Source organism: Aquila chrysaetos, unplaced genomic scaffold (genome assembly GCF_900496995.4).
Source record: "Aquila chrysaetos chrysaetos unplaced genomic scaffold, bAquChr1.4, whole genome shotgun sequence".
Taxonomy (NCBI): Eukaryota; Metazoa; Chordata; class Aves; order Accipitriformes; family Accipitridae; genus Aquila; species Aquila chrysaetos.
Genome location: NW_024470432.1, coordinates 16092 through 39720, shown reverse-complemented (window position 1 = coordinate 39720; position 23629 = coordinate 16092). Strand labels below are relative to the sequence as shown.

At 57.3% G+C, this 23629-nt stretch overlaps 4 protein-coding genes and 1 long non-coding RNA gene across 5 annotated transcripts; 2 read left to right on the top strand and 3 right to left on the bottom strand.

Moving 5' to 3' along the window:
* Nucleotides 1-26: 26 nt before the first annotated feature.
* LOC115338552 lies at nt 27-1773 on the top strand. Its single transcript, XR_003922425.2, has 3 exons — nt 27-127; nt 1046-1090; nt 1251-1773. It is a non-coding gene; the product is annotated as an uncharacterized LOC115338552 (long non-coding RNA).
* Nucleotides 1774-2933: 1160 nt separating this feature from the next.
* CKM (creatine kinase, M-type) lies at nt 2934-6825 on the bottom strand. Its single transcript, XM_030007166.1, has 8 exons — nt 6716-6825; nt 5956-6155; nt 5576-5730; nt 5230-5362; nt 4496-4667; nt 4009-4132; nt 3383-3572; nt 2934-3178 (listed from the first exon to the last, which is right to left on the bottom strand). The coding sequence occupies exons 2-8, from the start codon at nt 6146-6148 to the stop codon at nt 3000-3002; spliced, it is 1146 nt and encodes a 381-aa protein (XP_029863026.1). The 5' UTR covers nt 6149-6155; nt 6716-6825; the 3' UTR covers nt 2934-2999.
* Nucleotides 6476-20432, bottom strand: ERCC2 (ERCC excision repair 2, TFIIH core complex helicase subunit; the record flags this gene model as incomplete). The annotated part of the gene is made up of 14 exons (XM_030007164.1): nt 6476-7016; nt 8551-8780; nt 8857-9000; nt 9328-9398; nt 9512-9584; nt 9657-9749; nt 9851-9972; nt 10227-10290; nt 10379-10480; nt 10661-10730; nt 19039-19108; nt 19368-19486; nt 19887-20055; nt 20309-20432. Coding segments are annotated over 14 exons (1992 nt in total), but the record flags the coding sequence as incomplete, so codon positions are not given.
* Nucleotides 15275-17018, top strand: LOC121233150. The gene is made up of 2 exons (XM_041121993.1): nt 15275-15813; nt 15868-17018. The coding sequence occupies exons 1-2, from the start codon at nt 15341-15343 to the stop codon at nt 16490-16492; spliced, it is 1098 nt and encodes a 365-aa protein (XP_040977927.1). The 5' UTR covers nt 15275-15340; the 3' UTR covers nt 16493-17018.
* LOC121233151 (delta-like protein C) lies at nt 20412-23628 on the bottom strand. Its single transcript, XM_041121994.1, is given in 10 exon segments — nt 20412-20598; nt 22330-22384; nt 22387-22447; nt 22449-22563; nt 22565-22608; nt 22611-22750; nt 22825-22847; nt 22849-23240; nt 23385-23466; nt 23606-23628. Coding segments are annotated over 8 exon segments (903 nt in total). The 5' UTR covers nt 23163-23240; nt 23385-23466; nt 23606-23628; the 3' UTR covers nt 20412-20447.
* Nucleotide 23629: the final 1 nt, after the last annotated feature.

Genomic DNA, 23629 nt, shown 5'->3' with positions numbered 1-23629 from the left:
CCGTCGGGCTGCCCCCTCACTTCCTCACTCCCTCTTCTCTCTTCCAGGGTCACTCTTGACCCCTCTAAGCGGCAGAGCTCTAATAGGTGCGTCTCTGGCACCCCCACGCCTCCAGGAGCCAAAATCAGTAAGTGCCTGGTGTCACCGGCACCCGTTGCGGTGCCACTGGTGCTTGTCCCAGTGCCGCCAGCGCACACCCTGCTACCCGTCCCAGTGTCCGTCCCGGTGTTCCTGGTACCTGTCCTGGTGCCACCAGCGCCCATCCCAGTGCCTGTCCTGGTGCCACTGGTGCCCGCCTTGCTTTGCTCCTGTCCCTTCTCTCTTTCTGCCTCTCAGCCTTTGCTGCCGCCGGGGCGGGAGTTGGGGGGGCGGGGGGGACACAGCTGTGCTCCACCATGGGCTCGGGGCACCATGGTGTGGGGGTGATGTCCCCCCTAAGATGGATGTGAGCTTGCTGGGGGTGGTGCGCCCCCCCCAACGTGGACATGGTGCCCCCCACATTGGGCACAGCTTTGAGCGGGGGATGTGCCCCCTCTAAACAGGCATGACCCGGGAGTGAGGCATTCCCCTCCCAAATTGGGGGTGCTGCCCTCTCCCCTAAATGGGCATCACCCTGGGGGAGATGATATGTTCCGAGCTAGGGGTGGTGTCCCCCAAATTTGGCATTATCTTTGGGGGGTGATCTCTGCAAAATGGGGGTGGTGCCCCCCAACAATTGGCATGACCGTGGGGGTATGATGTGTTCCCCAGAATTGGGGTGGTGCCCCTCCCAAGGGGCATGACCTTGGTGGGTAGTGTCCTCTAAATTGGGGATTGTACACACAGCCCCCCCAAATTGGGCACAGCTTTGGGGGCAGGCACAGTGACCCCAAAATAGGGACCATACCCCCACATCACCCACGGGGCTGGTGGCGATGGCCCTGAAAGTGGGATGGTGCCCCCCCAAAATGGGTGCTAAAACTGGGGGGAGGGAGGGAGGCTTGGTGCTGACCATGGTGGGCAGAGCCCCTGGCCCCCCCTGACATGTCGTCCCCCCCCTCCCTAGGGTCGCAGACGAACCTGAGAGAATCGGGGGACCTGCGCTCACAAGGTGGGTACTGACACCCCTGGGTCCCTGCCAACCCATGGGTGCTCCCTAGGGTGGGCAGCCCCCTGCCCATGCTGTACCCACCCCCCCCAGTGCCCCATAGCCCCCATAACCCACTCCCCAGCCCCCCTGCCCACCCCATGCCCGCTTTTCCCTCCCGCAGTTGCCATCTACCTTGGGATCAAAAGGAAGCCGAACCCCGGCTGCTCCGATGCCCCTGGCATGTGAAGGTGACAAGCACCTGGCCAGCTGAGGCAGTGATGGCGGCGCTGCCAGGCATGGGGTGCCACCCTCTTGGCTGGCTGCCGCGCGTGCCAGCCCCAGCCCTTTTTGCTCTCCTGCACCCACGACTGGGGCCCCAGCGAGCACTTCTGCCATTTTGAGGCCGAGGTTTGCCAGCTCCAGCACCTCGGCCCTCCACGGTGTGCTCTTCGCGTCCGGCCCCCTGGCTGTGCAACTGCTGGCCGCTTTCCCGTGCCAAACTATGACACGCCTGGGCTTGGTCAAAAAGCTGCCGCTCCTAGTGGACGCCACCAGAGGCCTTGGGACCTCTTCCTTGAGGGCTGCATTCCTCCTGGGGTATGCACCGGATCTGGGCACCCAGGGCTGCACTGGTGTTAGGACCTCCCCAAGGATGTACTGGATCCAGCACCCAGGGCTGCATTGGTGCTGGGAACCCCCCCCCCCTCCCCCCCCCCCCCCCTCCCCCGCCCCAGCCCCCAGGATATACCAGATCTGGCACCTTGGGCTCCGGTGGAGCTGGGACCCATCATGCATGCGGCAGAGTTGGGCCCCCCACCGACGATGCACTGGATCTGGCACCTGGGGCTGCATCAGCACCGGGACCCCACACACACCCCAGGAGCTGTATTGGCACTGGCATCGAGGGTCTGCAACAGATCTAGCCCCCCCCCCGGGATGTGGCAGCTCTGTGACCCCCCCCTTGGGGGCTTGCCTCGGCTCCAGCATCCCCTCGGGGACATCAGCACCAGCACCTGGGGGCTTGTGGCAGCTTGGGAATCCGGGGTGCCCCCAGGCGTCACTGGCTCCAGCCCCCTGGGTGCTCCGGGACCCCTTGGCCCCACAGATTCCATCGGATCCGGGACCCCAGCAGCCCCTGGCTCTGGGACCTGGGGGACATTGGTGCCAAGACCTTGGGGTCCATCAGCTCCAGGACCCCAGGGACTACCAGCTTGGTGACCTTGTGGATGTCAGCTTTAGGACTTTGGGGTCCACCAGCTTGGGGACATTGGCTCTGGGACCCCAGGGTCCACCAGTTCTGGGACATTGGCTCCAGGGCCTTGGGGACATCAGCTTGGGGAACTTGGGGAGATCATTTCTGGGACCTTAGGGTCCCCCGGCTCCCAGATTTGGGGCTCTACATCATCTCCAGCTCCCTGGCTCCCCAGCTCTGCCCCATGCCTGAGTCCCCAGACCTATGGCGGCATCCCAGAGTCCTGTGGAGCCCCCCCCCCCCCCCCCCCCCCCGGGACTGTTCCCATGTCCCCCCCAGCCCTGTACAGCCTGTAAATATGGCCCTGGGCCCTGGGGCTCCGGTGTCACGCCCCCCCCCCCCCCTTGCATTTTTAAGTTATTCCTGCCGCGGTCTGTACCCCAACCCCCCCCCAATAAACACAGGAAACCCATTGTTGTTGGCACCCATCAGTACCGGGACACCCCCCTCCCCCATCATGACCTTGGGGTATGGGCGGAGTTAAGGTGGTATTGCCCCTTGTAGGGTGGGAGGGGCTGCAAAGGTGCCCCGGGGGGGGGGTGCAATCCCCCTCCCTTGGGTGGGGAACCCCCCCATGTGTCCCCTCCCAACACCCCAGCCTGGGTGCCTGGCTTCACAGCAGGGACCAGCAGCATTTATTGAGGCCGGTCCTGGGGGGTGCCCAAGGTGGGGGGTCCCTTATTTTTGGGCGGGGATCATGTCGTCGATGGCTTGGTTCTGCTCCAGCTTCTTCTCCATCTCCACCAGCAGTTTCACCCCATCCACCACCATCTGCACCTGCTCCACCTCCGAGAAGCCCAGGCGGTCGGCGTTGGAGATGTCGAAGACGGCGCCCACGGCTGCCGTGTCCACGCCGCCTGGGGGAGATGGGGGCATCAGCACCCCATAGCACCCATGCCCACCCGCACCCTATATCCCCCGTGTCCCTGTGCCCACTTGTGCCCCAAATTCCACCCCCCCCATGTCATGTCCCCGCATTTTTTCACCTTTGTGTCCCTGAGCCCACTTGTGCCGCATGTTCCCTGTCCCCCACCCCCATGCCCCCCCATCCCTGTGCCCACCTGTGCCACGCTTCTGGAGGCGGAGACGCTTGAGGACCTCCTCAAACTTGGGGTGCTGGCTGAGCTTGGGCAGGCGGACGTGGACACCCCCCCGCAGCCCCGTCCCCAGGTTGGAGGGACAGGTCAGGATGTAGCCCAGGTGTTCTGTCCACATGAAGGGGTGGCCTGCCTTCTTGAAGATCTCCTCGATCTGGGGGACACACACACGCGCACGTGGGACTGTGTCCCCACTCGCCACCATCCTGACCCCCAGCCTGGGGGGCACCACAGCCACCACCCTCCCAGGACATCCCTGTGGCCCCCAGTGTCCCCTGTGCTCAAAATGTGCCTTCATTGCCATGTCCCCACCATGCCCCTTATGTCCCTCATGTCCTCCTGTGTCCCCAAAGTTCCCCATGCTCCCAAGACCCTCCATGCCCCTATTTCCCCATGTGTCCCCAAAGACCCCCATGTCCCCCCCAAGACCCTCCATGTCCCCTGTATCCCCCAAGCTCCTCATGTCCCCAAGACCATCCATGCCACCTCATATCTCCTACATCCCCCAATGCCCTCCAGGGGCCCAATGCTGCCCATGTCCCCTGTGTCCCCCACATCCCACTATGTCCCCCCCCCGGGGTCTGATGCACCTTCTTGAGGCCGACGCAGAAGCGCCTGAACACCTCCTTCATGTTCCCCCCCTTCTCCATGGAGATGACGCGGAGGTGGTCCTCCTCATTCACCCACACCAGGAAGGTCTTGTTGTCATTGTGCCTGGGGGGGTGTGTGTGTGTGTGTGTGTGTGTGTGTCACACACACGACACCCCCCTCAGTGGTGTCCCAGGGACCCAGGCACCTCCAGATTCATCTGGGTGGCCCCTACATGCCCCCACCCAAGGTGGGACCCCAATATGTGTGTGTGCTCCCTGCACCCCCCAGGTGGGATCCAGGTGTCTGGGTGGCCCCTAACTGCCCCCCCCCCCCAGGAGGGACCCCAACACTTGGGTGCCCCCAGGTGGGACCGTGCTCTCTGGGTGCCCCTTGCACCCCTCCTAGGGGCGGTCCCCAAGATGTAGGTGTCCCCGTCATCCCCCCAGGTGGGACCCTGCTTCCTGGGTGCCCCCCCGGATGGCCCACCAGATGCCACGGGCGTCGGGCCAGTCACGGGCCATGCCCGAGGCCAGCAGCAGGGGTGAGACGGGCTTGTCGAAGAGGAAATGGTCGTCGATGAGCTGCTGCTGCTCCTGCTCCGTCATGTTCTTCAGCGGGTAGTACCGGCCCTTGAACTCCCCCTCCAGGCTGTTCAGGGCTGCGGGAGGGGGCGGGGCCAGGACATGAGCACGCCCATATTATCCCAGACCACACCGACCCATCACTAGACCACGCCCACCTCCATAGGCCACGCCCATCGGCCACACCTGCAACACCGGCTACCCGGCACATGTGCCAGGCCATGGTCACAGCCCTTTGCCACAGCCACAGCCCTTTGCCACGCCCAAACGCAGGCCACGCCCACACAGTCGAACCACGCCCACCTCGGCCACACCCATACACCGCGCCCTGCCACCCCCCAAACCCCACACCCACATGGGGCGTGGCCACAGGTACATGTCACGCCCACATCCACCCGGGCCTCTCCCACATCCAACAGCCACACCCAAGCTACACCAGCCCTTGCCACGCCCCGTATCCATCGGCCACGCCCCTCTACCCCAGACCACGCCCCCCAACCTGTCCCTGCCCACGTACAGTGCACCAGCCCCCCCATTCCCCCAAGGCTGAGCACGCGAGCCTCATCCCCTGCGGCAGGCCACGCCCCCTGCAGCAAGCCACGCCCCATGGCCACACCCCAGTATGGCCACGCCCCTCACCGGTGACGGACAGCTTCTCGATGGCGCGGCGCTCCCCCCGGCTGCAGTGGGGGGGCAGGGAGTAGCCCTTGATGCTGCGCCCCGTGCGCACCCGGCTGCTCAGCACATACTTGGGGTCCAGGTCGTCCCCTCCCTGCCCAAAACCGTCAGTGGGACCCTGGCATCCGGGAGCCTGTGATCCCCCCTGGCTCAAGAGGGACCCAGGAGTCTGGGCACCCCAAGACCCCCATTCCCATCATCCCACCCCCACCCCCACCCTCCCTGGTTAGGACCCATGTCCCCATGACCCAGAAGGGACCCAGGCATCTGGTTGCCCCCCACTCTGGGGAACCCAGGCATCCAGGACCTTGAGGTTCTCGTGGTTGAGGTCAGTGCGGTGCTTGTCGGTGGGTTTGTAGCCACCATGGCGGTCCTGGATCACTGGGTCGAAGAGGTCCTTGAAGACCTCGTAGGACTCCTCATCCCCAGCCACGCAGCCCACTGTCATGATGAAGGGGTGGCCTGGGGGGGAGGGAGGGGGTGGTCAGGGGCAGCTAGCATGATACCAGGCACGGCATGGCACTGGGGACAGGGCAGCCGGAATGGGTATGGCACTGGAGACACAGCACCAGCACCCAGTATGGCACTGGGGATCAGGCACTGGGGGTGACCCAGAAGACACCGTGTTCCCCCGCCCCAGCCCGGAGGACCCCGTGGGTGGGCTGGGGACCCCACGCTGTCACCCACCGGGGTTGTCGACGCCGGTCTGGATGGCGTCATCGAGGGTGAACCCGCTGGGGGTCTCCTTGTCTCGCAGGCGCTGGTAGAGGGCGGGGGTGAGGACCTTGGCCATGTGGTTGTTGTGCTTGGTGAGGTCGGGGAACTCCTCCTCCGCCGAGAACTTCAGCTTGTACTTGTTGTGGGTGTTGCTGAACGGCATGGTGGGGCTGCGGGGAGAGGGGCACTGGGGTGGCATGGCATGGGACATGGTATGGCATAGAGCATGGTTTGGGGCACAGCACGGGGCATGGGGCATGGCCACCAGGTCAACCTGGGCACCAGGCATGGGGCATGGCACGGCACAGGGGACACGGGGGGGCACTAGGAGCCGGGGAGGGTCTCTACCGAGCCAGCCCCCTGGGGGCAGGGGGAGCGTATTCCTGGGGGCGTGGCGATAGCGGGCGTGTCCCGTGGGCGGGGCCGCAGTGGGCGTGGGGGGGCGGGGCCAGCCCGGGACGGGCCATCTTTGGCCGGGCCAGGGTCGGGGCTATTTATAGTCCGGAGGGACCCGAGGACCAGACAGGGGAGGGTCCCGGTCCCGGTCCCGGTCCCGGTCGCAGTCGCACCAGGGGGCTAGTCCCGGCTCGGGTGGTACCGGAGGGTCCCATCCCAGTGTGGCTCCGGTGCCACCGAGGGGGGGGGAGGTCTGGTCCCTCTCTGAGCGGTCCCGGTGGGGTCCATCCCGGTTGGGTCGGACCCCGGGGGGGGGTTCCTGGTGGGTGCCGGCGGGGCCGGGGTTACCTTGAGCAGCGCGGGCGGAGAGGGTCGGGTCGGGCCGGTACCGGCGGAGCAGGCGGCGGGGAGCGGGGCCGGCACCGGCTTTTATCCCTCCACCGGCCCCGCCCGGCTCCGGGGGTACCGGGGGGGCTCCGAACCGGGCGGGGGCCGGGCCCTGCCGGAGCCCTCCCGGGGGCCGAGGAGACCCTCCGGTCCCCCCCCGGAGCCGCCCCCCCCCCGGTGTCGGGTGTCCAGTGGGCGCCCGGCCCGGCACCTGCCGCCCCCGCAGCCGCGGAGAGGGGTGTGCTGGGCTGCCGGCACCCCCCCGGGTACACCGGGCGCCCCCATTTTGCATTGCAGGGTGCAGCGGGCACCCCTGGTTCTGCACGACCCCGTGCGGTGCCCAGGGCCCCTTGCACCCCCTCTGGTCACCCCTGCACCCCCTCCCACTGCCTCACACCCCCCGGTTACACACTGCGCTTTGCATGCTGTACGCGGCACGTTGCACACTGCCTGTTGCACTGCTGCAAATTGCATGTGGCATGCTGCACAGCGCGCCTTGCACACTTCACATTGCATGTTGTGCCTTGCACACTGCATGCTGCACCCGGGGGGGGGCCACAGAGCAGCACCCTGCACCTTGCACCCACTCTTGGGGCCCACGCAGTGGACGGCCTTGGCTGACCTTGATCTGCAGCACCCGCCGCAGCTCTGGTTACCCTCCCACTGGTTGCCTGGCCAGGGCCTGGCTGCAACTGGGAGCACTGGGAGCAACTGGGAGGGGGGCACAGCCAGGCAGGGCCACCGCAGAGGGATGGGGGACAGGAGCAGTGAAGAGGCCCCTGTCTTGGGGTGGGGGGACCCAGCACCCATCACTCCCAAATCACTGTCGGGACCCAGCCAGGGTGTGCTGGGGTGGGGGCACCCACCCTGTGCCCCCCGTCCCCACTCCGAGGTGGCCTGGTTGTCCCCGGCCCCCTCTTCCCACGTGGGGGTCAGGGTGGGGGGCAGCCAGAGGTGGGTGACCCCAGGCGGATCCGCTGGATCAGGGCAATTCAAGCCGGGCCCCCCCCACCCCAACACCCGGTATTTTTAGGCCGGATCCGGTTACCCGGCCGGATCCGGTATCAGCGCTGGGGGACCCCCGGCGGGGGGCACGGGACGGGCGGCATGGGCGCCGGGGTGGCACCCGTGGGTGGGGCAGCGGCTGCCACTAGTGCCCTTCACACCCCCCCCCCAAAACACCACCAGCACCTGTGGGGAAACTGAGGCACAGAGTGGGGGGCCTCCCCTGTGGGTCTGGGGCACCCTGAGCCCCCCAGGGTGCTGGGGGTGGGGGAAACCCTGGCAGAAGGCCCCACTGCACCCCAATATCGGCACACTGGGGGCCATGGAGGGGCCTGGGGGCCCCCCCTATATCTGTGGGGGTGCCCTACACCCATGGGGTGCTCCATAGATCCAGGGGGACCCCACACATCTGGGGGGGGGGCCCATGGTCCGTGGGACCCTGGGTAAGGGGTGACCCCAAATATGTGGGCACTGGGGAGGGGGTGACCTTGGCCATGGGGTGTCCCCCAGCCCTGGGGACAGCTGGGGGAGTGTCCCACTACTGGGGACCCTGGGGGGGGCCATGTCATTGCTCCCAACCCTCTTCCCCACCCCGGTGACTGTGGCCCCCCCCAGACAGGGTAAATTGGGTGTCCCCAGGCACAGCAGCGGCAAGTAAGGGGTTGCAGCAATGCAGGGGTGGCCAAGCCATGGCGGGCTCCTGCTTTATTGGGGGGAGTGGTTTGTACAAAAAAAAAAAAAAAAAAGGTGAAAAGGTGAATTGAGGTGTCCCTGCACCAGGAGGAGGGTAAGCCAGGGGTCCCCCACCCTGCCCAGCCCCTCCAGTGCCGGGGGGGAGCCTCGGGGGGGGGGGGCTTCTTTACCTGATGGAAGGGCTGAGCCATCTGGCGCAGGAAGAACTTGGCCACCTGCACCGCCTCGTCCACCGTCAGGTTGAGGTTGGCGTCGGTGATGTGCTCCTGGATCCACCGCGGCAACTTCCCCCGCTTGTCTGCCCGGGCGAAGCGCTGTGGGGGGAGACATGGGGTCCCACAGCCCCCCCGCCAAAACCCATCCGCCCCCCCCCCCATCCCCGGTACCCACCTTGTCAGCGAAGACCATGAGGCCGTAGTCGGTTTTGCCGCGCAGGGCCCGGCCGACGCACTGGGCGGCGTGGCGCATGGCGTCAAAGGTGAGGAAGTCGTTCTCCCGGATCTGGAACTGATCCCGGAGGTATTCCAACCGGGCCTGGGGGGGGTGGGCACAGACACGCTGGGTGTCCCGTCCTGGCCATGGGGTGCTCCACTGGTCCCCAGGGAGCTCCAGACCAGCCCTGGGGTGTCATACTGTAGCTGTGGGTTTCCACGTGGCCCCAGGGTGCTCAGCTGTGCCCCACGGGTGCCCCACTGTGTCCTGAGGGTGCCCATTGTACCCCGTGGGTGTCTCGCTGTGCCCCATGGATGCCCCACTATAGCCCTGGGGCACCTCATCATGTCTCCAAAGTGCCTGGGGTGTCCCTGGGGTGCCTGGCTGTGCCATGGGGTGCCCCCAGGGCGCCCCGCGGTCCCTGCTCACCTTCAGGATGCGGCTCTGGGTGTAGACGTAGGGCACCCCAAACATGACGACGGCTCTGCCGTAGTGATGCACTGGGAAGGGGTGTGAAATGGGGGGTGCTCAGGGTGCTTCGGCACCCACCACCACGTCCCCCTGCCACTGCGTCCCCCTTGCCGCCGCGTCCCCGACCCGGGCTGGCTCTCACCGAAATCGATGCCTTCCGACACTTTGCCACGCGCCACGGAGAGAAGGATGGCACCCCGGCCGTTCTCGCAGGCCTGCAAACAGCGGCCAGGTCACCGGGAGGGGTGGCACCGGTGACGGTGACACCCTGAGACGCTGCCACCCACCTCCTGGTACTTCTCTAGGGCCATGCTGGTCTCGGCCCCGTCCTGCGTCTCGATGAAGATAAGCTTGTTCCGCTGGATGTTCTCCAGGATGCCCTGCCATGGCGGGGGGGGGCAGAGGTCAGGGGACATGAGGGGACATCACAGGGACAGAGCGGGGGGTCAGGGGACGCTTTGGGGGACGGGTGGGGACGTACCTGCTCGTACCAGGAGGCCACGATGTTCTCCATGTACTGGTAGCTGGTGAAGAAGGCGACGATGCCATCGGGGACCACGGCCGACAGCTCCAGCAGCAGGTTCCCGTAGTTGCGGATGACGGCTGGGGTGGGGGGTGGGGGTCACCGTGGGGCACCCCCGACCCCCCAAAGTCCCCTCCGGACCCCGAATCTCCCTGTCACCCCCAGCCCAACATCCTCCTGGCCCTATTTCTGTCCTGCCCCTGGTTCCCCTACCCCAGTCCTGGCCCCAAGCCTGGTCCCTCCAGCCCTATATCCCCCTGTCCCCATCCCTGTCCCCCCCAACCCCATAACTCCATCCCTGTCCCTCTCTCCTCCCGCCGTCCCCGTTCCCTACCGATGTCCTCGCGTGTCTCAAACTTGGAGCTGATGGCCACCTGGTCGTTGCCACGACCCACAATCTGCAAGGGGCAGGGACGCCGGTGACACGGGGGTCCCCGACCCCCCCCCCAGACCCAGCGCCAGGTACCCCCAATGCTCCCCACTCACCATGGGGCACAGGCAGGTCCGGGCCAGCGTCATGGTGAAGGTCGCCATGGTGACGGGGCGGAAATCCAGGATTTTGGGGTAAATGTCCAGCGGGGAGAGAGTCTGTGGTGGGGGGAGCAGAAGGGACACAGGGAAGGGGTCATCCCAATAGGCCCTGGAGGGGACGTGGGGGGGGACATAGTGGGGGGGGGACATGGGAAGGGGGGACAAGGGGGACATGGGGGATACAGGAGACATGGTAGGGGGGACGTGGGGGACACAGGGGGACACACACAGACTCACCCCTGACGTGATGATGACCGACTGGAAGCGCTCAAAGACTGGCTTGATGGCGATGGAGGCGTCCATACAGCTGGGGACACACCCACCCACCCCTGGGGTGACACTGCCACTGCCCCCCCGTAAAAGGAACTAGGCCTTAAGCCTTATTGGTTTTTTTAAGACTATTCATATTAGACATATAACTAATGATTAGAAATTGTTTTAGATATGATTAATAGAATGCAGGTGCTTATAAAACAATATGCATAAGCTGCTTATTAAGCCTATGTGTCTCCCCCTCCATGGCTAGCTTGAAACCCAGTCAAGCTGAATCAATAGAAGAGGGATCATACATCTTAGACCTAAGACATGGGAGTAAGTGATTAACTTTAGAACAAGATAAATTAATAGAATAGCCTGAGTGATTTTCAGAAATTCAAAGGTAATCTTTGATGCATAAGAAGATAAGTGATTGTGGTGACCCAAGACCTTCTGCCTATGACCACTAACTTCAGAAGAACCGGCACACAAGAATTGATGAGATAAATTGATGAATGATAATGACATGGGAACCGAGATCGACTGGAAAATTACAAAGACTTTGGACTGGGACAATGGGTGGTAAAAAGGTATATAAGATTGGGAAATTTTTGGAAGGTTGCCATTCACTGCAGTGGTAGCCCAACTCTGAGTTGTTAATAAAGCAAACCTAGAGAAACCCACGTTTGAAAACTCTTTAACACAATTGGCGACCCAGATGGGACTCTAGGACACAAGAGAGAAAGAGAGCAACTGGATATTTCTCTGGACAAACCCGTTACCAATGCTCAATTGCTGGCAGAAATAATCAATCAGGTGAGTTCACCTAAGAGACTTGGGCACAGGTAATTCCAGATAAAATTATCCTGGGAAACTCTTGTGTTTAAACTTGCAAAAAATATTAAGAAAGATGGGGTCAGTACCCAGCATTGAAAGGGGGACGCCCCTTGCTGAGGTTTTAGAAAATTGGAAAAAGATACCCTTGGCACAGGCATTGCAAAAAAGAAAATTGATAGATAATATTGTGCCAAGAGGAATGGCCATTCCTGACGAGAAATAGAGGAGGAAGGCCAATGGATGAGTGGCCTCCTAAGGGAACATTTAAACCCCATAAGCAAAAATTTTTGAGAATGATTTTGGAAGACTCCAGAAGTCAAGATATTGATTATTGGTATATTTGGTATAATTGGGCACAACAAAGGAGGAAAACTCCCTTGTTGAAAATGAGGAGAAGTTTACTTCCCTCGGTTCCTGAGGCTGAGGAAACTGAGCTTTTCTCTAAGGGTGTTGGCATGTACCCAATGCGTTTGGACTACATCCCAAACCCGAGAGCAGGACCGGGTGCACCTGCTGAAGTAACTGCAGTAATGAGGCATGAACCTTGGAAGCAAGGTGATTTAGTAGCTTGGCAGTCGAAGATGCCTCGGCTGTGTGATGATGCTGAAAAATGTGCTCAATTGTTATCGGGAATTGTCACTGATTATACCTCTAATTGGAACGATATGAGGACTCTGATGCGAGAATTATTTCAGGCAGAGGAAACAGAAAAGATTTTTCAAAAGGATAGAGAAATTGCTCAGAGAGGCCAGGGGTTAAACCCATGGCCTGAACAAGATCTGGAATGGAATCTCACAACCACAGAAGGAACAAGGGCTCACCGAACTGCCATTCAACAATTAATAGAAGCAGTTCACCAAGCTGGTGAGAGAGTAACTAATTGGACAAAGGTTTTAGAATGTAGGCAGAGACCTGATGAACATCCAAGTGATTATTGGGGACGATTGAAGGCAACTTTATTGAAATATGGGGGCATGACCAATGACAATTTCCAGGAGCCTTTAGCTATCAGTGTTTTTGTAGATCAATCTGCTCCAGACATAAGTAAATATTTTAAGAAACATATGCCAGGCTGGCAGGGTGAGACATTAGCTAAAATTCTAAGTATTGCTGCCTTTGTTTTTGATGGAAGAGTTGAAGAAAGACAAAAACAGGAAGAAGAGAAATTAAAAATCAAAAGAAAGCGAGAGCGGAAAGAGAAGGAGAGAGAAATTGGACTGTTAGCTGCAGCAATTACTCAGAATTTTAACCCACAAATGAGAGGTCGGGGATTTTCTCGGGGGAGATTTAGGGGAAGAGGGGAGCAAAATAGAGTTCCCCCTGTTTCCCAACATGCTAACTCTTTAGAGTGTTTTTATTGTGGAAATCTAGGACATATGCAAAGAGAGTGCCCACTGAGACCTGTCGCAACCTGAGGAGGACTTCCACCTGCCCGACCCCCACGACCTCATTCGCAGTAAAGAATGGTATTCCTCTACTCTGGAAACTAAAAGAGCAATGGAACCTGTCGGAATCAAGGTAGATGAGCGCGGTAAGATTACTGCAAAGGTAAATGGTATTCTTGTTACTTTCCTAGTAGATACGGGAGCGACATTGTCTTTGTTAAATTTTGAAGTCCCCCAGATGTCAAATGAAACTGTGATAATACAGGGGGTGGTAGAGGAAGAGATAAAATATTTGTCTACTCCTCTGCCAGTAGTTTTGAATGGAAAATTAGTCTGGGGAAGATTTGTAATTTCTCCAGACTCTCCCGTTTCCCTTCTGGGACAAGACCTCTTGCAGGAATTTGGCACGTTTATCTCTTTGGCACCTACAGGGATCCGATTAATTCTAATGGGTTCTGAAATAATCCAACTTAAAGAACAAAAACATAGTGATTCAAAAATACCACCTGAATTAGCTGGAGTTCCCAGAGAACTTTGGAGTACATCAAGAGATGAAGTAGAATTATTAAAATCTGCTGAACCAGTTGTGATAAAAACAAAAGGAGGGACTCCTCCTTCAATTTGGCAATATCCAATTATAAATGAAGCTATTCCTAGCATTGAAAAACAAATTGTGCATTTTTTAGAAAAGGGGATTTTGAGAGAATGCTGTAGTCCCTATAATACCCCAATTTTGCCAGTGAGTAAACACAGGACAGATAAGGATGGAGATCCTGAATATAGATTTGTTCAAGATTTACAAGCAGTGAATGAGCATGTAATTGCTCCACACTCTGTGGTGCCGGATCCTAGTCTGATTTTAACCAAGATTCCAGTATGGGCGCAGTATTTCACAGTGCTTGACCTTACCGGAGCTTTCTTTAGTATTCCAATTGCTGAAGAAAGCCAATCAATTTTTGCCTTTACTTGGCAAGGGAAACAACTTACTTGGACCAGGCTACCACAAGGTTTTACCAGCTCACCAAAGATTTTTTCTCAGATTCTGAAGAATGATTTACAAGATTTAGTTTTTCCAAGCAAATCTGTCCTGGTGCAATATGTTGATGATTTATTATTGGCAAGTAAAACTGAAAATGATTGTATTTGAGATACTGAATATCTGTGTATCCAACTTGTTAAAAAGGGACACCGTGCATCTCCATCTAAATTGCAGTTTTGCAAACAGCAAGTAAAATATTTGGGATTTATATTAAAGCCCGGAGTACGGGAAGTAGACCCTGAAAGAGTCCAAGCAATTCAAGAAATACCAAGACCAGTGAGGAAAAAAACAGTTGAGAGGATTTTTAGGACAGGTAGGATTTTGCCGTCCTTGGATCCCAGGATCCAGTGAAATAGCTAAACCTCTGCATGAAGCAACCCGAAATGAGGAAATAGAACCAATCACTTGGGGCACTGAGAGGGAGAAAGCCTTTTGTACTTTAAAGGCTGCACTCTGCCCCAGTGTTAGGGCTTCCTGATTATTCAAAACCTTTTAAATTATATTGTGATGAAGCAAAAGGGGTTGCAAAGGGAGTGTTAGTACAAACTTTAGGACCGCATGAGAGACCTGTTGCTTATTTTTCTTCTACATTGGATCCAGTGACTAAAGGAACTCCGTTTTGTATCAGAGCAATAGCAGCTGCAGCTGAAATGGTTGAGAAAACCAGAACAATTGTTTTAGGTCATCCACTAACTGTTTGTGTACCCCATGAGGTAGAAATTTTGTTAAAGCAATATGCGGAGAAAGCTTTGTCTCCACAACAGGCACGTAGATATGAAATAATTCTTTTATTGGCTGATAATTTGAAACTGGAAAGGTGCAATACTTTAAACCCTGCAACTTTAATGCCTTTACCCTCTGACGGAAAAAAGATAACCACAATTGTGTTTATCTCGTAAGTGAAACCAGCAAGCCACAAGATGACCTGAGAGATCAACCTTTAGATAATCCTGATTTGAACCTCTTCACGGATGGCTCATCTTACTACAAAGAAGGTCGAAGATGTACCGGTTTCGCAGTCACCACAGAAACACAGGTACTGTTGGCTGGACCTTTGCCTGCACTTTTAGGTGCACAAGGAGCAGAAATAGTTGCTCTTACTGAAGCTGCTAAATATGCAATTGGAGTCAGAGTTAACATTTATACAGACTCTAAATATGCCTTCGGTGTATGTCATGCTACGGAGACTTTATGGAAGGAAAGGGGTTTTCTGACTTCGGTGGGAAAAACTGTTGCCCACGGACAACAGATCAAAGACCTCTTAGAAGCGATCCAATTGCCCTCTGAAATATCTGTGATCTATATAAAGGCACACACACACAGAGACAAGACATGATCGCAAAGGGAAATTCTCTAGCCGACCAAGCTGCTAGAGCAGCAGCACGACAGGTCGTGTCCGTTATGTCTCTGTCACAACATGAAATAACATTTGAGCTCCCAGATGTGAATAAGCTGTACGAAGACCTCCCTGAAGAAGAAAAACAACAATGGACTCAGTTGGGAGCCCAGCGGCGAGAAGGGCTGTGGATTCTGAATAACAAACCTCTCCTTCCAAAAAGGTATTTATTGCCGATAACACGGTGGCACCATGAGAGGACCCATGGGGGACCGGAAAGCCTAGCCCTCCGAATCCAGAGACTCTGGGCAGCCCCAGGAATTTATGCAGCAGCAAAAAGAATTTGTGAAGGATGTAAGCTTTGCAGACAATATGCCTCAGTGCGAATTAAACCTCCCGGTGGGAAAAGACCTCCAGCCACCTTCCCTTTTCAAAAACTCCAAACTGATTATGCAGACATGCCAAAAACAATGGGGTACTCTTACATGTTAGTGATTGTTGATCAGCTATCAGGATGGGTGGAAGCTTTTCCGACTAGGAAAAATGATTCTAAGACAGTAGTAAAAGCCTTATTGAAAGAAATCATTCCAAGGTATGGGGTTCCTGAAGTAATTGACTCAGATCGAGGGAGTCATTTCACAGCTGCTATCCTGATTCAGATTTATAATTCTTTGGAGATTTTTAATAAATTTCATACTCCACATCACCCCGAATCATCCAGTCAGATAGAACGAATGAATAGGACATTAAAGGAGAAATTAGTAAAAGTTTATAAACAGACTGGTTTGAAATGGCCTGAGGCCTTAAATTTAGTTTTGTGGGATATTAGGAATACCCCGAGGCAACCAATTGGAGTTTCTCCAGCTGAGATCCTTTTTGGGAGAATACTTGCTGTTCCAGGTACATATGTGCCAACAAAGACTAGCCTCTTGGATGGAGATGAACAGGTAACACAATACCTTCTGTATCTGCAAAATTCTTTTTTCCAAATGCGTAACCATGCCTATTGGTATCAGGGAATAAGCCCTGAAATCCAAGTTCATGATATACAGCCAGGGGACAAAGTTTATATAAAGAATTTCAAAAGAAAGAACAGATTTGAACCAAAATGGGAAGGACCTTATACTGTTTTACTAACTTCTTTTTATGCCATTAAGGTATCTGGGAAAGAAAATTGGATCCATCATTCACATGCCCGCAAAGAATCTGAAGCGTAATGGACAATTGTAAAGTATTATTCCTTTTTGTACTTGTTTGTATTTTACCCTGGAGTGACACCTTATGGACAAAATTTACATTGCGCTATCAAGATGTCTGTACCAATAGAACTGTTATTATATATAGTGATTGTTCTTTTCAACTTTCAGGCCAAATTACAGGCCTACAGGAAAAGCCTGGACAGATCATTTTTTCGGCTAGTTATCCGAAGACCAGACAGAGAGACCCTATTTATCCGCTTTCTAATTTTCTCGAATTCTGTGCTAATGTTAGAAGTAGACTTGATGATTCGTGGGAAACTTGGTCCAACGGTCATGGCTTTTCTAAACGGTGGTGGGGATGTGGCATTCCAAGAACTTATCCTGTATATCATATTCACCTTCAAGAACCAACAAGGGGAATTGAGACATGGTGCTTTGACCATCAAATGTGGGGAATTTATGGTAATGGAGACTGGTGCTGTCATAGATTCTATCTATCGAGCAATCGTTTTACTTTCAAATTTAGGATTGTAATAATCAAATGGGGACCTAATCTTGAGTGAAATTTTTGGCACCATCACACAGATGATTATCCTCACTCATATCATAACATGTCATCTCTGAATGTGTTAAAACAATTGGTACGGAAACCTAGGGATGTTCACCAAGTAGAAAATGCCTGGCCCAACAATATGCATGTGTCATTGATGAAATCTTTTACTGATAATCTAAATTTAAGTGAATGTTGGATTTGTGTTGCTCTACCAAAGACAGTGAATCAAGGATTTCAATTAGTAGGAATACCGATTCCTAAAAATGCAAATTGGAAAAAATACTGGTTTAATACTACTTTTTCTGAATCTTATGAAGAACAAATTTGGGAAATTAAACTATCAAATTCAGGAGACTATTCACAAGTCCACTGTGTACAAAGATGTTATCCCCCAAGCGTTGATAATCAATATTTATGCAAAAATCATTCATTTGTAGGAAATTGGACTCAATGCCAAAACACGACTTCTATCAACTCAGGATTGCATTTAAGTTGGCGAGCACCTGAGGACTTTTAGGTATTTTTTTGGTTATGTGGGAGAAAAGCTTATAAAGCTTTGCCTCCAGATTGGGCAGGTATTTGTACCCTAGGAGTAATATCTACAGATTTAGAAATTCACCCAAAAACTCTCAAGTGTAACATGGCATAGAACCTTTTTAACTCAAATTTGAAGAACTTTAAATCCCTTGATTGAAAGACCAACAGGATTCCATTCATTTGTTAGATGGTTGATTCCAGCTCTAGGAGTGAGTGAATTGGAGAAAGCAGTCGTAAATGTTTCTGGAGAAATTGAAAAATTAGCAAATTCAACTGCTCATGGACTTTCCACTCTCCAGAAAGAGGTAACTAAACTTTCAAAAATGACTATTCAAAACCGAATGGCCTTAGACATGATTCTGGCTTCACAAGGTGGAGTTTGTACCGTCCTAAATACCAGTTGCTGTATGTATACTGATCGATCGGGAGAATTAATGACAGATGTCCAGAAAACTTGAGAGGTTAGTGCCACAATGCAACAAATTAAAAGAGATGGCACATCTTGGGGCTTTTCTGACACATTCTCTTGGTTAACGAATGTCTTGGTTTCCAAATTTGACTACTTGGGTAAAAAAAACTAATTGTAATAGACTTTGTTGTTATAATCATAGTAGTATGTATGATTGTTTTGTTTCAATGCTGTGTAAGTTGTAGCTCTAGGATAGTACAGAAGATAGAAAGACAAATGTGGAATTATCAATAGGACCGCAGGAGTGCGATGAAAAACAAAAGGAGGGAATTGTAAAAGGAACTAGGCCTTAAGCCTTATTGTTTCTAAGACTATTCAGGAACTAGGCCTTAAGCCTTATTGGTTTTTTTTAAGACTATTCATATTAGACATATAACTAATGATTAGAAATTGTTTTAGATATGATTAATAGAATGCAGGTGCTTATAAAACAATATGCATAAGCTGCTTATTAAGCCTATGTGTCTCCCCCTCCATGGCTGGCTTGAAACCCAGTCAAGCTGAATCAATAGAAGAGGGATCATACATCTTAGACCTAAGACATGGGAGTAAGTGATTAACTTTAGAACAAGATAAATTAATAGAATAGCCTGAGTGATTTTCAGAAATTCAAAGGTAATCTTTGATGCATAAGAAGATAAGCGATTGTGGTGACCCAAGACCTTCTGCCTACGACCACTAACTTCAGAAGAACTGGCACACGAGAATTGATGAGATAAATTGATGAATGATAATGACATGGGAACCGAGATCGACTGGAAAATTACAAAGACTTTGGACTGGGACAATGGGTGGTAAAAAGGTATATAAGATTGGGAAATTTTTGGAAGGTTGCCATTCACTGCAGTGGTAGCCCAACTCTGAGTTGTTAATAAAGCAAACCTAGAGAAACCCACGTTTGAAAATTCTTTAACACCCCCCCCCATCTCCCCAGCATCCCTGTCCCCCCCTCAGTGCCCCTGTCCCTCCCCAATACCCTCCCCGTGTCCCCCCCTGTGCCCACACCTGAAGTGCAGGATGGGGTTGGAGATGGTGGGGGTCCTGTTGTCGAAGGGTTCAATGATGATGGTGAAACCTGGCGGGGGGGATGAGGGGGGCACCCTCAGTGCCAGCTGGGGCAGGGGGGCCACCCAGCACCCCCCCAAGCAGGACACAGGGTGTTCCTCTACCCAAGGGTGCTCATCCACCCCCCCCGAGGGGGCTTACGGACCGTGCCACCACCCATGGGTGACAATCCCCACAATGGGGGGGCTCACAGACCACCCCCCCGCCTCGAAAGGGGTCCTCAGGGACTGCCCCCCCTCACCCCGGGGGGACCCAGGCGCCTGGCTGACCCTTGGAGTAGGTGCTGACGAGGGTGGCAAAGTTGGCGACGAGGGTGATGGCGGAGAAGTCGGCCATGTCCACAATCTCCAGCGTCCGTAGCAGCGAGCGCAGCCGCTCGGCGCAGAACCTGGGGGGTAGAGCACCCGTGGGGGGGGGGACATGTCACCTGGGGGGGGGGCACACATCACCCTGGGCAGGGGGGGACACGTCATCCCACGAGTGTCGTGTCACCCCGAGGAGGGAAAATGCTGCCTTTGGGGGGGACACAGTCATGCCAGGGAGGGGAGACACCACCCGAGGAGGGTGACACAGGACCATGGGGAGGGGACATAGGCCACTCTGCAGGGGGTCACAGGCCACCCTAGTGGGGCAACACAGCACTGTGGGGGGACACAGCACCTGTGGAGGGGGTCACAGACCACCCTGGTGTGGTTACAAGCCACCCTGGGGGGACATGGCCCCCCAGGGGCCACGTTCCCTTGGGGGTAGGTCCCTTCGTGGTGGAGACAGGCCCCCCCCAGACTCACCGCAGGGGCTTGCGCTCGATGCAGACTTTCTCGTAGAGGTCCTTGAGGAAGGCGGGGGGGCTCTCCTGCACCACCCGTGGCCCCCGCACCCGTGCCCGCAGGTAGGCCACAAACCGCTTCAGGAAGCCCACGAAGTGCTCAGCCGTCCGGATGCTGCCGGGAACTGCCTCTGTGGGGCAAGGACAGCGGGGAGAGCTCAGATGGGAAGCCCCTGGCACTCTCCCCACACCCCAAGGAGGGGCTCGGGGACCCCCAGGGTGTCCATGCTTGTCTGCAGGGGAGGTTGTGGGGCACCGGAGGCTGGTGTGGGGTTGGGGGCACCCCACCCCAAAAGGGAGCTCAGAGACCCCCCATGCTCATCCAGCATGGAAATGGGGGGGGTCTGGGGGGTACCTCAAAAGAGGGGTCACCCCCCCACGCACCCTGCAGGATCTCATCTGGCAGCACGGGGTTGGCGAGGTACAGGTCGGTCTCCCGGGCGGTGCTGGCCTCCCGCAGCCCCTCCACCAGGCGCCGGTACTCCTCTGTCAGAGCAGCGGCGTCACCCCGGCAGGGACGTCCTCAGGGGTGGGTGGATCCCAGCCCGCCCGGGGCCGCCAGATCCCGCTGTACCTTGGCGTCCAAGGTCCTCTTGAGCTCCAACATGTAGGAGAACTGCTCAGGGTAGATGTAGTCGTAAGGGAAGTAAACCAGGAGGCCATCGATGTTGAGCCTGCGGAGGGGCCAAGGAGAAGAGGATTCCCGCGAGGGATCCCACCAGATCCCACCGCAGCGGAGAGCTCGGTGCCTGGCCGATCCCTCCTCCCCGCCCTGGGATCGGGGTGCCCCAGCCCACTCGCGCCGTCCGCCCTCTTGGCAGGTCTGTGACGGCAGCCGGGATCCGGTGGGCGACGGGATCCGGTGGCGGGGTGTCACGGTGCTGGGGTGGCCCCGGGGACCCCCTGCCGCTCCCGGCTCTCCACTACTGCCCCGGCGGGGACCCGCTCCGCCGGAAAGGCTGCCAGGGATCGCCCGGGATCCCGGCCCTCCCGTGGGCCCCGCACCCCCGGGATCCCCCCGGCGCTCCCCGCTCACTTCATGGCTCCCGCCGCTTCCACACGCCGCCGGCTCCGGCCCCGCCCCGCCCCTCCCGGTCCCCACCTCGGTCCGCTTCGCCCCCTCATTGGCCGACGCGCTACCCTCCCCCCCCGCCCCGACTCTCCCTTCCGATTGGCCACGCGAGCTGCCCAGCACGGCGCGGGTGAGCGGCCCTGCCGGCAGAGGGCGGGAACAGCTGTGTGTTGGGGAAGCAATCGACCGCCGAGGGCAGCGAGTTGAGCGCCGAGCCATGGAGCGGGCGGCTCTAAGGTGACCTGGGAGGGGACGACGACAGACCCCAAAGCAGGGCACTGTCCCCCCCACGGGCCTGTCACCCCCCCCCCCCGGTCCGGAATGGGGTGTCCCCACCCGCGTCACCCCCCCAGGGCCGGATTCTGGCGACACGGTGGCATGGACAGACATCTCAAAGAGCTTTATGGCACAAGCCCCCCCCGGGAGGGGTATCCCCAAAACACTGTGGGGACCCAGACTTGGTGTGGGGGGGTGTCCTATCACCGCCGGGTCACACCTGGGGAGGGCAAGAAGAGAAATGGGGGGGGATTAAAGGCAGGTTAAGGAGAACCAGAGGGCGATGGGGGGGGGGGAAGAAATGGTGGAGAAATTGGGGGGGGCTCACCCGGGTGGCAGAGGCACGTGGCGGCCGCCGCTCCCTCCCTGGGGGGCTCGTGCCAGGGGTCTGAGACAAGGGGAGTCAAAAGAATCTCAGTAGACATAATAAAGGGGGATGAAAGATGATGTTTAGCGCTTACATTGTTGAAATTAGCTGAGGCAGAGACAGTCCTTGATAAGAAGAGCTGGTCCCAAGAACCAGCCAATGAGGCAGAGACAGTTCCTGATAAGAAGCAGGAACTGGCCCCAAGAGCCAGCCAAGACTGGTCTTGCGGCTTGGGTGAATACCAAGAAACCACTGAGCCTGCGCAAGAAAAGAGGTTACTAGCGGTGACGAAGAGGAGTCGTCTATCTTCATCTCTGCGACCACCAGACGACCACCATAAAGAGGCACTGCGCAAGCGCAGTTGAGAGGAGACTATGGAAATGACCTCTCGGAGCTAATTTTAATAAGAAGCGGGGATAGATCATGCATATGTATAGGCGTATTGTGAATATGTAACACTTGACTGTATAAACTTGAAGCAAACCGCCGAGTTGGGCACGCACTACTTTGGTGGGACTACCCCCCGTGCTGCCCAGCGCTGAATGAACATACCTACTTTACAATCTCACTGATTGTGGAGTCCGTTTCCGCACGTCAGGTCCCCCCCCTATACCTGGCACACAGCCCTTGAGACCCCCAAAATCGGGGTGTGTGCCCCCCCCCCCCAAACCTCCCCCCCCCAGGTCTCACCTCTCCCCCAGCAGCCTCTCCCGCCACGCTGCCAGTGCCAGCCCCACACCAGGGCGAGGGGGAGGGCGCAGGCGAGGGGCACGGGGGGGCGGCGCTGGGGGGCTGGGGGGGGTCCCCCCAACCTCCTCCTCGCAGCGGGACCCCATAAATCCGGGGGGGCAGGCGCAGACGTGGCCGGAGAAGTGGGTGTAGCAAGTGGCACCGTGCAAGCAGGGTCCGGAGGCGCAGGCGTCGGCAATCGGCGCCGGCGTAGCCGAGGGTGCAGGAGCAGGTGAAGGCGTAGTGGCGCCGTCCTGGCACGTGCCGCCGTTGGCGCAGGGGTTGGGGGTACAGTCGTCGGCGTTGCGTTCGCACCGGCGCCCCGAAAAACCCGGCCGGCATTTGCAAATGGCGCCGCGACCCAAGTCCCGGCATTGGCCACCTGCGCCAGGGAAGGAGTCAGCAACGCCGAACTGTGCCAGGGGAACGGTGGCGGGGGACGTGGGGGAGGCTCACCGTGCAGGCAGAGGTGCGTGGCACTCGCAGTTGGAGCCGCGGAAGCCGGGGGGGCAGCGGCAGGTGTAGCCGGCGCCGGGAGCCGGGTCGGGGGCACAGGCGCCGCCGTTGAAGCAGGGACCGAGGGCGCACGGGGATGGCGGCACCTCCGGGAGAGGCTCCGGCATCACCAACCGCCCCGCAGCTGGGAGCGACGCCGGAGACGCTGGCGCCGATGCCGGCACCGGGGCTTCAGGGGCTGTTGCTGCCGGTGCCACCGCTGGTGCTGCTGGGGCCGCTACCGCTACCGGGGCCACCACTGGTGCTGCCAGTGCTGCTGCTGGCGCCACCAGGCCCATCACCACTTCCAGTACTGCCAGTGGCTGTCCTGGGCTGGGAGTGTCACAGTGCGGCCCCAGGGGGTTGCTCCCACGACCCTGCACAGGCAGCACCGTTACCGGGATGGTGGGGACTGGGGGTACTGGACCGCTCCAGGGTGGATGTGGGGGAGCCGGGAAGCACTGGGGGGGCTCCTGGGGTGACACGGGGGATTCCGGTGCGGGGGGGTGTGTTCCACTCACCGTGCAGGTGCCCCCGTTGGTGCAGGCGCTGCTGTTGGTGCCGGGGGGGGGGGGGGGGGGGTGCAGGCTTCCCGGCACCCACCTGCGGGTAAAGCGGGGTGTCAGGGGCACCCCAAAACCCAGGGGACACCCTGGGATGCTGCATGCCCCCCAAGAAAGATGGGGGAGCATGGGGAGGGAGAAGGGTGATGGGGGCCCCCCCAGGGGACAGGGGTACTCACGGTGGGTGCAGCAGGGGGGGCAGC

Excerpts from the sequence above, each read along its gene's own strand:
- LOC121233150 (XM_041121993.1), top strand. The coding sequence starts at position 15,341 with ATGTCTCTGTCACAACATGAAATAACATTTGAGCTCCCAGATGTGAAT. Across the intron at positions 15,814-15,867 it reads GTGGAAGCTTTTCCGACTAG|GTATGGGGTTCCTGAAGTAA; the intron begins GAAAAATGATTC and ends AATCATTCCAAG.
- CKM (XM_030007166.1), bottom strand. The coding sequence starts at position 6,148 with ATGCCGTTCAGCAACACCCACAACAAGTACAAGCTGAAGTTCTCGGCG. Across the intron at positions 5,363-5,575 it reads TCAACCACGAGAACCTCAAG|GGAGGGGACGACCTGGACCC; the intron begins GTCCTGGATGCC and ends GGTTTTGGGCAG. Across the intron at positions 4,668-5,229 it reads CGAGAAGCTGTCCGTCACCG|CCCTGAACAGCCTGGAGGGG; the intron begins GTGAGGGGCGTG and ends CCCCTCCCGCAG.